Source organism: Seriola dumerili, unplaced genomic scaffold (assembly GCF_002260705.1).
Source record: "Seriola dumerili isolate Sdu_G_001 unplaced genomic scaffold, Sdu_1.0 BDQW01000216.1, whole genome shotgun sequence".
Lineage (NCBI taxonomy): Eukaryota > Metazoa > Chordata > Actinopteri > Carangiformes > Carangidae > Seriola > Seriola dumerili.
The window spans coordinates 4,160,251-4,175,657 of record NW_019174471.1 but is presented as its reverse complement, the minus strand read 5'-3'; the positions used below and the strand labels follow the sequence as shown (position 1 = coordinate 4,175,657).

The 15,407-nt window shown below is 40.7% G+C and overlaps 1 protein-coding gene across 4 annotated transcripts in view; it reads left to right on the top strand.

The window, feature by feature from the left end:
• LOC111228214 (WD repeat-containing protein 37-like) overlaps window positions 1-15,407 on the top strand; it is a 23,139-nt gene extending 7,732 nt beyond the window's left edge. For all 4 annotated transcript variants that reach the window (XM_022754034.1, XM_022754032.1, XM_022754033.1 and 1 more), the window contains 9 exons: window positions 2,582-2,720; window positions 3,284-3,355; window positions 3,566-3,610; window positions 3,761-3,837; window positions 4,071-4,305; window positions 5,974-6,115; window positions 11,348-11,482; window positions 12,627-12,741; window positions 12,834-15,407. In XM_022754034.1, coding sequence (XP_022609755.1) covers window positions 2,582-2,720; window positions 3,284-3,355; window positions 3,566-3,610; window positions 3,761-3,837; window positions 4,071-4,305; window positions 5,974-6,115; window positions 11,348-11,482; window positions 12,627-12,741; window positions 12,834-12,965 — 1,092 coding nt within the window. In that variant the 3' untranslated portion in view covers window positions 12,966-15,407. The remainder of the gene's footprint in view (window positions 1-2,581; window positions 2,721-3,283; window positions 3,356-3,565; window positions 3,611-3,760; window positions 3,838-4,070; window positions 4,306-5,973; window positions 6,116-11,347; window positions 11,483-12,626; window positions 12,742-12,833) is intronic.

Below are 15,407 nucleotides of genomic sequence, written 5' to 3'. Positions count from 1 at the left end.
CTCTTATGCTCACTGTATGTTTAAGATTCAATGTTTAAAAAAAGAGATGCATTAATGTCATTTCTGAAAAAAAACTGTGCATTTAATTTTTGTCTGTGCCCCTTTGTTTTCATGTAAGGGCCAGTGCTCCTAAAAATAAACGTAACATAGAGCCCTGTGATGGTTTACCGTAAGTACCAATGTTGAAGTGTTTTACTTCAGTGACATGTGGCTTCCTCTTATTTTTCACTGTCTCGTTGCCTCTTAAAGCTGAGAAACAATCTTAAAGCAGCCAAAGTCTGAGCTAGATGAAGAGTGGGACTCAATCCTCTTCTAATTTGAGAGAGATAGAAAAAGAGGACACATGAGTTCAAGGCAGGACTTCTTAGAATAACCTCCTGATGAACTAGTTGCTATTTAATATACAGCTAACATCTCAGCTGGCAAAGAAATATGACCAAAAACTAAATTTGTTATGACTAAAGGGGCTTGAAACTTGAAACTAATGATCTGCACTAACTGTATCCTCAGTTGCTGCTCGGATGACCTTGACTGGAATGAGCTATTCTTCTTGATGCTCACTGCTCATTGTGTTTCTAATGACAGCAAACAAATAATATTGTCTCGTAGTGCAATGTGAATGTAAACACACCAGACAGAATGAGAGCGTATATTAACACATGTGAACCAGATGCTTCGCTGCTGCATGTAATGACTTCCAATGATCTAAGCTTATTGCTGTGGTCAGCATGTACAGTCAAACTACAACCTGTCCCCCCTTAGATTGTTCTTCTGGGCGACTGAAGGCCATGTGTAAACAGACCACTAGATAATCTTATGTTAGGTGTGCACCACTTGTATAAGTGCACATCTACCGGTGCTTGATTTGGCTGAAGTGCAGTTCGATATTAATACTCTAGTGACACAGTTTGGTGCAATTTGAAACCATAAACCTTGTGGCAGTTGCAGAGATGTGCTCTGATGTAAAAACAGCACCTGTTAACAGGATGCACACACACACTTGGCTTTTGCAGGCTGCCCTTCTAGAGGCCTGTATCACAAAGAAAGCTCAACTTAGTCTGGCTCTCTTTGGTTTACCCGCCTTCTCTGAGCATAACGTCTGAGTGATTTACAGCAGGTAAAACGTGAGATAAATACTGTAATGAAGAGGCTGTAGAAACACTACGAATAATATCCAAATGTTAAACGTAATGCTATGGCTATAAATAAGCGTAAGTTATTAGGTAGGCATATTGAAATATGCTCAGCATTTTTAACATGTTCAGTAGTTCTTAATTTGTCTCACGATGAACAAACTATTATGAATAGGTGATGAAAGGTTATTCAAAGATTCTTTCTACTGCCAAAGAAGAGAGCAAAGTACAGATAATATGTGCAAAAATGGCTGAGGAAAAGAAATGGCTGATAATGCCAAAACTGTAGCATTTATAATTAAATAAAACAGCGTGCACAATTAATATCCAGATATAATTGCAATTCATTAGTCTGTGGTGAACTATCTCTGTTTCAAACCCAGAGTGGACACATAATTGTATTGTATAAAAGCATTTCCTCTCTGACACAATTATGAGCACCAAAATGATTCTACAGTTATTCTACTGTTATTTTGTACATGTCAGGATCCTGTAGGAATGATGACTCACTTTTTTCGGGGAGCTGTCAGACTGTTGGCAGGTTTTGATCTGCTTTGGAGCAGATTAGCCGTTAAAAGTCAATCAGCCTCATGACACCTGAGTTAAGCCAAGAGGAGGTGGCTAACCCTCTCACTCTGTGATACAGGCCCTAGATCTTACATAACCAAACTTCTTATCTGTGAATCTGTTTGTCAGACAGCAACAATAAACTGTGATGTGAGTAAAAAAATGGAAAGCTACTGTTATGTCTTGTAGTCTCAGGTATGGTTATGTTGCCAGATTTCAGTTAAAGGTCCCATATTTTACACTTTTCCTGTGTTTTATTTGAAGTGTTGATCCATCAGAAGATATATTTGCAGTTTAAAAACATCTCATTGTAGTTTCACATCTCCTCTCTCAGGCTTCTCTCTGAAACCCTTGTAACAACAGGTCAGTGAGCCAATCAGAAGAGAGGAGCATTTCTTATTGGCTGACTGTTTTCTGAATGATTGAATAAAAATATAGCAGAATTCAGGTAAACACTCAGAGAAACCAAATCCTACAAGGTTGGGCGGTGGGTCAGGATGGGCAGGGCTTGGGGCATGGCTTAGATATGTGACTGTTTTGTTGTGACATCACAAAGTTACAGAAGTCCTGACTCGTTTTAAGGCTCAGTTTCTGAATACGGGCTGTGTGCATTTCTCTGTGGACTGAGCACTTTGATACTTTCATGGTGTTAATATAGAACCTAGACCTGTTTTATAATCAAAAAACACATGGACATCTAACTTTTATACTATATGGGACCTTTAACAAACATACAAAATTGATTCCCTTGTTTCTGTAACTGTAGCATATAAAGCCATGTAAAAAAAGCTGCATACATTCTGGTATTTATCATCTTATATTGTCCATCTTGTTTCTTTCTTGTCTCTGTCATGCCCACCTCTCCTCCCTCCCCTGCTCAGATTGTGTCCAGTTTCAAGGCCACCACAGGGTCCCGTGCCTTGTGCCAGCTGCTCAAGGAATACGTGGGCCACCGGGATGGGATCTGGGACCTCAGTGTCACACGAACTCAGCCGGTGGTCCTGGGCACCGCCTCTGCAGGTACACAAAGTCACTTCACAAACTATTTACATACAGTATACATACTGCATTGTTTTTTGTGGGGTTTTTTTTTTTAGACAGTCAACATGCTGTGTAGTTGTTTTCAATAGGATTGATTAGTCAAGATTAAAGGTGCTGTATGAAGTATTTACATCATTATGTCACTGTCAAATTAACTGTGATGCCTTGATGCAATGAGCGAAAAATGAGTAGAGATGATTGATGGCATCTGTTGCACATCAGTAGTGTTGTTAATGCTAATATCTGTAAGACAACTCTCAAAAAGACAAAACTGTAATGACTTTTCATTTTTGTTGAATGTAATTTAAAAAAAAAAAAAAAAAATTTCCATCATCTTGAATAGGGAGAAACCTTTAAGCTTTAGTTGTGTTTCTGCTGCTCAGTCTGTGTTTCACCATAATGTGGTCCAGACATTTCTCACCGAATCTAACCAGATAGCCCACTATGTAAAAACCCTGACTCAATAGCTGATTATTGTTTTAAAAAAAAAAAAAAAAAAAATTGTGAATGGCTTCATGTTCATCAGTGTGCTCTCCTCACAGACCACTCAGCTCTACTGTGGAGCATAGAGACTGGGAAATGTCTGCTGAGGTATGCTGGTCATGCAGGATCAGGTAATTAGAAAATTAAATGGATACAATAGATGTAGCAGGTACTGTTGTGTCTTATCTCTGTTTATACAACACTGGCTGGTTCACGTCTCAAGCATATGCTGTATTACTGTGCGATATAACGGAGCCTGTCAACATTTGCTCACATGGCTTGTTAGATGACAGGAATACTTGATGTAACATATGTCCATATGTCTCATCATTCGCCCACAGTCAACTCCATCAAGTTCCACCCCACAGAGCAGATGGCCCTCACAGGTTTGTATCTGAATGCATGTGTGTTTATTTTGGTGATTTGGCTACATTTAATGTTTGTGTCAACCATCTTTTTCCTGCCTCCATTGTCTCCAGCAGTCAGTTCCGTGTAGATGTGACTGTATTTGTTCATGTGTACTTGTGTTTGCACAGCCTCTGGGGACCAGACGGCTCACATCTGGCGCTACATGGTGCAGCTTCCTGCCCCCCAGCCACCACCAGATGTCAGTGTAAGTAACCTTGTACTGTTCTCGTCCCAAGGTTTCTACTGGAATAACCTGGAATGTCATGGAATTTTGAAATATGTATGTCAAAGGATGGAGGTGAATATCAAGTACATTTACAAATAGGTTGCTTTACTTTCCATGGTGAACTAATCATACAAAAGCACTAGGTCCAAGCTATCGCTGTTGTGGCAGGCATCTGTGTACATTGCTTGGACTCTTTGTGTGTCTTTCCACAGGCTCCATGTGATGACGACCAGGACTCGTCAGACAGAGAGGAAGGCGAGGTGGATGGCGAGGGCCCGTTTGAGGTCCCTACCGTCCGGGTCGCTACAGCAACCCTGAAGAGCCACCAGGGTGTAGTGATCGCAGCTGATTGGTTGGTTGGAGGCCGTCAAGTGGTGACAGCTTCCTGGGATCGTGCTGCCAACCTGTATGAGGTGGAGACGTCTGAACTGGTTCACACACTCACTGGTAGGCAAACAGGCTGGTACTATATCATAGAACAGCAGCATATGGTGTCTTTGTTTGTTATGTTTGTGTTTCAGTTATTTGAAAATGTACATATTGCTCATGTTTAGATGTTTTGTGATGATTTGTGCATTTGGTTCATGTTGTTCATCTTAATATGATACATTCCAGTCATCTGAGGAAAGGCTACAGCTCATTTCCAAATGAAAACATATAGTAAATCAAGTTTGTTTATTTTATATCTGTTCTTTGCAAGAGAGTCTGCAATTAGGTTCAACCACAGGCCACTTTTTTATCAGTAATGTTCATTACAGGTGCAGTGGATACATAGGCCTGTATGTTTTACATATGTTATCTTTCTTTTAACTAATTTGAATGATTTGTAAACTGTTTTATGCCTCTCCACTGGCAACAGCCAAGGATGGATGCATGTCCGTCCCATTCTCGTAAATATGATATCTCAGTAACACCTTGAGGTAACTTCTTCAAATTTGCCACAAACATTCACTTAGAAAGGTCAATGGCCAAGGCCACTGTGACCTCACAGAACATGTTTTTGGCCTCTTGAATGTGATATCTCAAGACCACCTTTAGGGAATTTCTTCAGATTAGACACAAACATTCACTTGAACTCGAAGATGAACTCATTAGATTTTGGGGCAAAATTCAAAGTAAGGTCAAGGGTCACGGTGACCTCATGTTCTTGTGAGCTCTATATATATATATATATCAGGAATATCCAAAGGGAATTTCTTCTTTTAACATTTGGCACAGACATTCACTTTAACTCAAGGATGAACCGATTAGAATTTGGTGGTCAAAAGTCAAGCTCACTGTGACCTCACAAAACACATTTTTGGCTATAACTCACAAATGTATACACTAATTGTGACACAATTTAACTCAAATGTCTTTAAGGATAAAATCAAGTGATGACATTTTATATCCAAAGGTCAAAGTTCAACTTCACTGTGACATCATAATGTTCTGCAAAAACACTTCTGGTCATTATTCAACGCTGTAACTCAGGAAGGGGAGAGTGTGACCATATTTCCTGCAACTCGGCTGGTTGGTGGAGTCATTCTAGTTCGGATTACATCTGAGGGCTGATATGCATATTAGTGAGCAGTTTATGTAAATATTCACTTATCAAAAAAAGGCTCATAAATGTGAATTGGTTTGTTACACAGAAAAGGGGAGAATAAAAGGAAGATCTTTTTTTTCTGATTCCCAATCAACATATGATGAAACCACTGTTTCCTCTACTTTGTGTGACTCTAAACAATAACTCCACATTTTGTAAAATATGTGTGTTATGAGTGTTAGATGAGAAGATCGATAGGACTCTCATGTCTGAAGGCTAAATATGAAGCTACAGCGAGCAGCTGATCAGCCTAGCTTAGCACAAACACCAGAAGGCGAGGTGGATGGCCAGTTCTTGTACAGGTTAGACAAACAAAATATAACATGTTAATCAGTGAGGTTTAGAGACGCTGGCAGGCAGACAGAGGCAGCTAGCTGTTTTTAACCAAGTTAAGTTAAGCATCTACTGGCACTTGTTTCATATTAAACTTGTTTCCCAAATTTTAAAAGAACTGCTTTAAAAAAGTTTATATGAATCACAAAGAGTTACATATGGTTACCATTGTGTTTGTGTGTGTATGTTTGTAGGCCATGACCAGGAGCTGACCCACTGCTGTACCCACCCTACCCAGCGGCTGGTGGTCACCTCATCCAGAGACACCACCTTCAGACTGTGGGACTTCAGAGATCCGTCCATCCACTCTGTCAATGTATTCCAGGGACACACTGAGTAAGTCTGTCTCTCTTTCTCTCTCTCACACACACACACACACACACACACTCTCTCTCAGCTCAGTTTGAGTGATGGTTTGTTGCTGCAATCTTCATTTTACCCACAGGGTGGTGCTGTAGCATCTCTCTGGTCTGTGATCCCTTTCAGCACTCACTTTTTTTTTTATCCTCAGACAGTGCCACATTAATTTACAGACCCTGCTGCTCTAAGCCAAATCCTCAACTTGCCTCTCATTCATTACTGAGCACTTCTCTTCACTTCGACGGCTTTCTTGTCCTTCTCCCCTCTCTTTCTCTGACTACCTCTGTCTCTCTGGCTCGCTCTCCTGTTCATTTATCTGTCCGTTTTTCTGCGTTAATCCTCCACTCTGTGTAATTTGGCACTTCGCTCGCTGTTAACACTCAATTGCAGCCGCTCATTTCAAAACGATGACTGTCAGGCTTGTCTGTGGCTTTCAATGGCAGCGCTCTTTAAAAAGCGTAAGAAGTGTGTGTGTGCGCGTATGCGTGTGTTTATGTGCACGTCTACATGTGTGTGTCCTGGCTGGCTGGCAGCCTTTGATTGCAAGTGGGGGGATTACATAGAGCTCATTATGTACGACCCCAACATGTATAATTCCTGCAGATCCCACTTTAATTCTCTCCCATAGACAATTGGTGTAATGAGATTAAGCACCAGTGTTTCACAGTCAACGACAGCCCTCCTCCTTTCCTTTCCTTCCATCCATCCTTATGTCCTTCCCAAACGGCCACGATGTGCTTTAAAGTGAAAACGTCCCTCCTTGTCCTTCAGTGGTTTATTTAAAGCCACAAACCCAGACATTCAGGCAAATTCCTTACTCTTGAGCCGTCAAACCTAAAAGCAAATAAAAACAGTTTGAAAAAGACTGGAAAAACTGAGCAGCTGTTCACTGTTTAGCTGCTGTGTATGAGTGATCAAACCTGAACTGGCTTATTGTACATGAGCAGCTTCACATTTAGGGCTGCAACTAATGATTATCACAATTTCTCTCAGTTAGACCAATAAGAGCAAGAAAGGAGTGTTTGACAACAATTTTTGCTTAAATATGACTTAAATTATTAATCAGTTATTGCAGACAATTTCTGTTGATCGACTTAACAATTAACAAATCGTTGCTTTAACAAAGATAGTGATCGTGTCTGTAAATAGCCAGGATTTACTTTGAAGCAGCTCCTAATATGTTGTCCAGTGTCAGTTTGTATTGGCAGCATTGAGCTGGATACTGCTGATACATGTGTATGTTTTTCTGGTGTGTGCATGTGTGTGTGCGTGCGCGCGTGTGTGTGTGTGCTTGCGTCTGTGTATGTGTGTGCGTGCGTGTGTGCATAGGGTCCAATTGTAAAAGGCTGCACTAACAGTCACCCTGATCCATGCAGTTTACTCACCCACATGCTTTTTCCACTTTCCAACTTGTGAGAACTTTTAGTTTTAGCCGAACCTGCGTCATCTCTCTGCCATGTCTCTTGCTAATTTTCCAGAATCTCCAGCATGTTATAATGATGTGGCATAAATGGCGTTCTCTCTGCATCCTCTCTGTGGAAACAGCAGAGGAGAGTGTGAATGGTTTAAAAGGCAGAAGAGAGCTGGAGGGGAGACATCCTCTTGTTTCCACCGTCTTCACTGGCAATTACAGCTAACGCTCCCTGACAGTGAAAGGCGGCAGCTAAAAGTGCAGCACACACCCTGTATCCCACCCCTCCGCCGTAATTGCAGAGTAATGACGACTGCACATGAGCTAACAAAGCGGCTGAGAACAAACGAGAAGTGACAGTGGACTTGCTCTACAAATGGGATGCCATGTCACGTTTGTCTGTCCAGCCATCGACGGCTTTCTGAGATATTTGAATGCAGTTGATAGAAATGTGTGTGTGTGTGTGTGTGTGTGTGCATACATGGGGGTGTCTGTATGCAGATTTGACATCCTGTCTCTGGAGGAATACACCAGCACTTACCAGGTTCTCAGCGACTGTCAGTGTTACTGTAGCACAGCAAAAATAAGAGCGCTCTAAAACCTCTTAGTGGTCCGTACCTGAATTGTTTCATTTACATTTTACATATTGGGCATATGGCTCATGCTCTCATCCACAGTGATTCACAATGACTGCAATGTGAAATTTTTACAAATGTGTACATCAGTCATCAAAAGCACTCATTAGGAGAGAGGATAAGGATCACAGCCACAGTGCCAGAACAAATACTCCAGTTTACCTGGCAGATTTATGTGTGATCGAGCGCTGGTAGGTGAAGATATAATAACAATGCAGAGGATTAGTTTAATCAGGATCTTTAGTGCAGATTCTCTTGTCTGGCCACTGCATTTCATTTACCAATACACAGACAATCAAAACATCAGTGATCATCACTAGGTAAACTAAGAATAACTACTCAGCAACATCAAGCAACATGAAATGCATATACTGTTGTGAATGAATGAGCCGGGCATGTGAGAATTTCAAAAAGTGATGATCTCAATTCAAAGATTGCCCCAAAGAAGCTGTGTGTCAGACTGTTTGTCAGAGCTTTCCTCTCAGTAAAGAAGAAGGAGGCAATTTTAAACTGTAATTGCACAAAATGTTTGTAGTTAGTGAAATAAAATCTCCCTTTCCTTGTAGAGGCTGAATCTGTAACTGTGACAATTCCATCCTAATATAACAGTGTCAGTGTGAGCGGTTAGTTGAATGAGTTTAGGGACGGAGTCCGCCTGTCGTGGCTTGTCTCTCAGGTCTTCTTGAAATCACACCACAATTGTAGAGACAAAAATATTACTGTTAGGGGGCCTTTGGGCTTCATGTGAGACTTTCAGCTCACCTTAACTTCTCCAGCTGCAGAGGGGGTCCCATGATTCCCTCTGTATGACTCTCTTCCTTTCCAGCTCCCCAAGTCTCCAGTCACAAGGAGTCTTGACCTTGGCTGTCGGAGACACTGCAGAGATGCCATTAAGTAACAGTGACTACTCCCCTCCCTCCTCACCACCCATTCTAAAAACCCTTTAACCTTAATCAACCTTTTAATCAATTACCTTGTCTGATTACGCTCCCCGTACACCTCCCACCTAGCACACCTCCTATCTTTCTTACTCCCTGTCGCTCTCTCTACCTCTTGTATTCCCAGGTGGGCTGTACCCTGCAGTGTCAGAAGGTGCCTGTAACGATACAGCAGTTTCCTAGAGCCCGAGCCTCTCTAATAGTTTAGGGCCCTAATTATCCCTTAATGCCATGTCAGTTTGAATTAAGGGGGAAGCCAGTTTTGGCAAGAAAAACTAGATGTGGAAATGTAGACGTGTGTGTGTGTGTGTGTGTGTGTGTGTGTGTGTGTGTGGGGACACCACACAATGCTAATCTTAATCAACAATCAGAAATCCCATCCAGCTTCTTTAGTTTATTTCTAAAGTTCCCTCCATGAATGAGGAAAGATTGAATCTATTGAATCAATGGAGGCCTGATTTTGTGCTATTATGTGGAGCACGACAGGTTGGAAGAAAGGGCGTGTGAGGAGGAAGCTGATACCACGATGTAGCGAATGGCATCGTGTATCTTTTGTCCTATCATATCTAATTGTGATCGGGGTCGTGCTCTTTCACACCTGTAGTGTTGTCAGGGCATACTGACCACTGCAGTGGTGGCAATGGTAACCCCGCAGTTCACTAGAATCAGTAACAGTCAGCAATATAAACAGTGTATGGTGCATCATCTACTGTTTGGATGAACATGTGCGCAACACCTTCTGCAGGTCGTTATAAAACAATATGTAACACATTTTATATATATATATATATATATATACTTCTATATCTTGAATATTGAAAGGTGTCTACATACAGTATGTAATGCTTGTACAGTTATGGATTAAATCTCCTGTCAAAGTACATTTTATTTATAATTGTAAAAAAATAGAAATGTAGTTGAACTGAATTGTGTTAATAGATGAAATAATAAGTGGCAGAATTATATTGTGACGTATCACATAGATACAAATATCCAAATATGTAAATTCAGCTTATGATCTATTTATAGTGATTTCCCAACCAGTGATTCTAACAATTTACAATAACCAGTCAGCTGTCCATCAACCTGATCAGTTACCCTGTGCTGCAGTCGAGTGTCTGAAGATAAGTTAGCCAATTATTAGAGATGTTGAAATAATTAATTAAAAGTAACAGGGAAATGGCTGAAAAAGTTAAAAGCAATGGATAGAATTTTAAACTAGTTAGCTAAAACTAAAAGGATGGAGCTGAAATAACTAAAAGTAATGGATGAACAGGTGATGTAGTCGGCTAATCATAATAGAAAAGTTAAAATAGTACGTGATTGTATGTTTGTTATATGAAAATATAAATTATAACTACTTTTCATATATTTGATAATGTTAAATAACATTAACACTATCTATCTGAACCCCTTAAATATGTTTAATGGATTCAATATATTTGAGTGGCTCAGATGGGTAATTGAGCTCCCATCTGATAAGGCTGAGGAGGCGTGTCAGACAAAAAAGGTTTAGAACCATGGCCCATCATTTGTGATCCCATTCTCATGTCTTGATACAGTGTCTTGGTTTATTTTTTCAGTTTACTTTTGTAATATTTGATGTATTGAACGTGAACATGAACAGAATCACCCACAGAGAAGACTCACTGTAAATGTGTAGAAGCTGTAGAGAGAACGGAAACTGTCTTTCACAGAGTATCGACAGCTCAAACACGGTCGGCGGTGTGAAAACTTTCAAGTCATTATATAACCCATCGAGATATTCCGACAGCTACACATATGTGACAGGAACAGAGCAAGTGTGATCCTGCCTCCGTTTCTTTCCTCTAGTAGGAACGCCTATAACATCCTGACATATCACTGTGACGCGTGTGAGGATCTGTCTCATATTCCAGGTGTATGAGTAATATCAGGGCCGTCTGTGGAGAGGGTGATGAGACTGGCTTTAAATGTTAACTATTCCCTCCCAAACTTTCCTCTTTTTCCTGAACTACAAAATGAGTATAAATTCCAAATATGTAAAATATAAAACATACTGTTGTCTGAGATTGCTGTAAGTTCCCATCAGCTCTCTTCACTGCACTTTAATTGGATGGTGGAGAACCGTGTGAATTTCCTAGATAAGTTATACTTTTGATTACAATGTGAACACACAAGCGAGAGAGTAACATTTTCTTTGTGTAACAGCTGTCTTCTGTTTTTGTGTGTCCGTCATTTGTAGCACGGTGACGTCGGCAGTGTTCACGGTGGGCGACAACGTGGTTTCAGGAAGCGACGACCGCACTGTTAAGGTGTGGGATTTGAAGAACATGAGGTCGCCAATAGCAACTATCCGCACTGACTCAGCTGTGAACAGGTAGGTGAAGGGACACGTATAACTGTAACGTGTTGCTGCAAAAAATAAGTGATGCATGTTGTATGTTTTCTTAAGGCAGAGCTGCTCTGCTGTCAAGCACATTTAAATTAACTTAGTTTAAATAAAACATTTTTTTAATTAATTTAAATAAAAAAAATTAAACTTTAAACTTTTTTCTGAGCTTAAAATGCTCAAAAAAAAATGTGAATATCTACAGCTCCTTGACAGCCGGACAAACTACGATTGCTGATGAAGATCAGCTACTAAATGTACCTTGAGCCTTAAGCCCCAAAGTGCAATAGTTTTGACAACTGTTGTTTCTAAGGTCAAGAATGAGTTTTGAATCGCAACTCAAGACAAAAACACGAAATGTGAACATCTACAGTTTCATGTAGCCAAAGTATTGGTACATACTTGATATCGAAATATCTTATTGAGATCAGGAGCCAAAAAATGTGATCAGGACATCCTCGGTTTTGATGAAGCTCTTAGACTTTCCAACAACACATGTAAATAACTTCAAACAGGGTTCCTGTTTGGGGCTCCATGAGGTCATGATTGCTGAAAGGCTGTTTTAAAGTTGATGTTCTCCATTGTGAAAAGAAAATAATTCCTTTTAAAACAGATGATAGTGACCTCACCAGCTCATTGTACCAAAATAATGATTAACTGATTAATAAAAGGACGTATTATTGTTGTTGGTGCTCTCCTGAATTTAAAGCCACTGTTCACATGCTGGGTTCATGGTCAGCCAGACACCAGTATCAACTGTCCTGTACGGGCTTTGGTTTTAGTTTTGATGGTCTGAAAAGTATGTCCAACACACACAGTACATACTGTAGCCCAAGACAAAGCAACTGCAAAGATACTATTGTCTCCCCAGTTGCTGTGTCCATTTACAGAGGGCAGTAATTATCATGAATGGCAGCAGGGAATACAGATTCCAGAGGCAGCCAATGTCAGCTGTCCATGCATATGGAGTTGTGTGTGTGCAAACGAGAAACTGAAATGTGCCGAGGTGAATCTCTGCTTGAGATATTTCTGTAAATCAAGCGCTGAATTATACAACTTAGCTCCTGACTTTCTTCGGGAGAATGAACCACATCTGACCCTGATTCAAAGTGAACTCGATCTGATGTTTCAGGATAAGCGTCTCTGCCAACCAGAGGATCATCGCTCTGCCCCACGACAATCGACAAGTCCGACTGTTTGACATGAGCGGAGTGAGGCTGGCCCGACTTCCACGCAGCAACAGAATGGTAAGGAAGGAGAAAAAAGGTTGACAGGAAGTAATGTGTTTGATTGGTCTTTAAATCTAACATTTCAAACCTGTGTGTTTGTGTGTGTGCAGGGTCACAGACGTATGGTGTGTTGTACAGCGTGGAATGAAGAGAACCAGTCATGCAACCTGTTCACCTGCGGCTTCGACCGACAGGCCATCGGCTGGAACATCAACATCCCTGCACTGCTGCAGGAGAAGTGATGCCACACACACACACACACACACTCACACTCACACTCACACACACACACACACACACACACACACACACACACACCATTACACACAGTGAAGTAGGTGACTGATCAGAATCTATCCATGTACATACAGTATATACAGTATGGTACAAATATACACTGTAATCTGTGGCCCTCGTACATGCTAGTATGCTTTAAGTGTTTTCCCTGTGAAACATGTGAGTCGTGATATATTTCACAGCTTTCCAGCAACCAAGCAAGAAGGTGTGAAATATGTTGTTCATTATCACCGTTCGTGTTATTTTCCAGGATGCAGCTATTAACATTGATTGATGAGAGCATATTATTCCCCAGACTAAATTATCCCGTCTTTCATTGTGCACATGTGCAGCTGAAACCTGTGACTGACACGGTTCCAACATTTTAAAGTCCAAGTGTGTACGAGGCCACAGAGCTGCTCTTCTGTATTTGAGCCCTTCACTTATTTAGCATGGATTGTGAATTGTGACGTGGCTAAGCTTATCCATTCGTCTCTAGCCCTTGCTGTTTAAAGTATATATTTGACTTCATGGTCACAGGCTGCTGCTCACATCACTGCTGTTTTAGTTACTGCTGAATGGACGCCCTTGCATGTAGATAAACATGGTTTGCGAATGTTACTTGTAAAGTTGTGCGAGAACAATTATAAGGCCAGGACCTGGCTGTAGAATATGATTTAAAGACATTATGTGTATATTAAGTTGTGGCCTGATAAAGTGACCTGTGCTGCAGGTTGTTGCTTATTAATGGATTATTGTCTCAACTGTTATCCACCTTTTGAAGGTGGAGCTCGGAGAGGACAACGTGGGTCTGTGAAATGTTTATATTCTTTTAGTCCAACATGAATTCTTTCTTATCATGGAGTGAAACATATCATATTCAGGCCTGCGAGTTGTCTTAACATGTTTCAAACAGGACCTGCTGTCCTGCCTGAAGGTTTCCACTGATCGAGATTTGAGTCTTTGCCTATTACCTTTGATGCTTTCAATTCACAGCCAGCCTCCATATTTAAGATTTCAAACTTATGATACTGTAACTCTGCCTTGTTCCATGTTTACAGTCTTTTTTTTTTTTTTTTTTTTTTTTTTTTTTTTGGTATTGCTTCATTTTGCCTTTCTGTCAGGATGCAAAGTCTCAAGAGCATAGCAATAATGGGAAAACAACTGCACTTCCGTTGCTCACAAATCCTCTACCGGTCTGTGAATGTTATCCAACATAATCATGCTATAGTATTCACTACATGTCTCTACAGGTGTAGGTGTCCGTAATCTGCCCCCATATTTCCTTGGTGTTAGTGAAATACAGACCCATCCTCTTCAGCCTGTTGCCAATTCAGAGCCCTGTGTTGGTGTAGTGTGTGTGTGTGTGTGCGCGCTTTCCCCAAAGTGAATTTGTTGGTTACTAGTCATTTCTGTGTTTCAGTAACAGCCTGTCAATATCAAGTTAGTGTTTACACTTTGCATTGAACCCATAGCCTTGTACGACCTCTTGCACCTTTCTGTTTTAGATGAAGCTGTTCAGTCTGTGAGAAGCGCTCTTTATCCAAAAAGCAATAATCCAGCTTGCTGATGTTTCTGGTGCTCAGAGTGAAGCCCATTTCTTTTCTTGGAAATCAGTGAATCTGACCTGACGTAACACACTGAATCTCAGTTTGAGAGCTACACGGTAACTTATCTGGAACTGGGCTTGACCGGAAATCCAGGATACTCTTTACTTGTTACACTTGTGCAATATCCCACACATGAAGTCATGCTGTCGTTTTTGACCTTCAGATGTTTAACTTATTTCAGTGCTGTAAATCCCATAAGATGATTTATTGTACTCGTGTGACTGGTGTAGCTGTAGCTCAGTGTACATAGGTATGCATAACTTACCCAAAAGTTGGCTTCAGCCGACACTTCACTGCTGTTTCTACCAACAATAGAGCCGGGATGGATTTTTGAAGTCAAATGTAATGACTTGTAGAAATGCCTTACCATTGCATTGAAAACGTTGCATTAGCCTTATCCATCTGAGCATCAATGCACTTTTCCAAATGCTTGTTAAATAACTAATTGTGTTCCACTGCACAGTGCAGATAGGATTTTTACTCCTGTTTCATTCAGGGAACTCAATTTAGCGCCCACTGGTATCACTGTCATTTTAATCTGCAGGTAGAAAGGCAAGTCCGATTTCCGCCCCACATATGAATTCTAACTTGGAGGAAATATGATTTTGGATTGATACATTAAATTACTGCGTGCCAGATTGGACGGGTAAAAAAAAAAAAAAAAAAAGTGGATAGGCTTCGCTTCATTGTAGCGAATCATATTCACCTCAAACTTCATTATGTGATCTACTTTGCATACCTTATTGTGACGGGTACGTGCTCTCTGACACTTTCCAATAAAAATGTGTGATTTCCTTT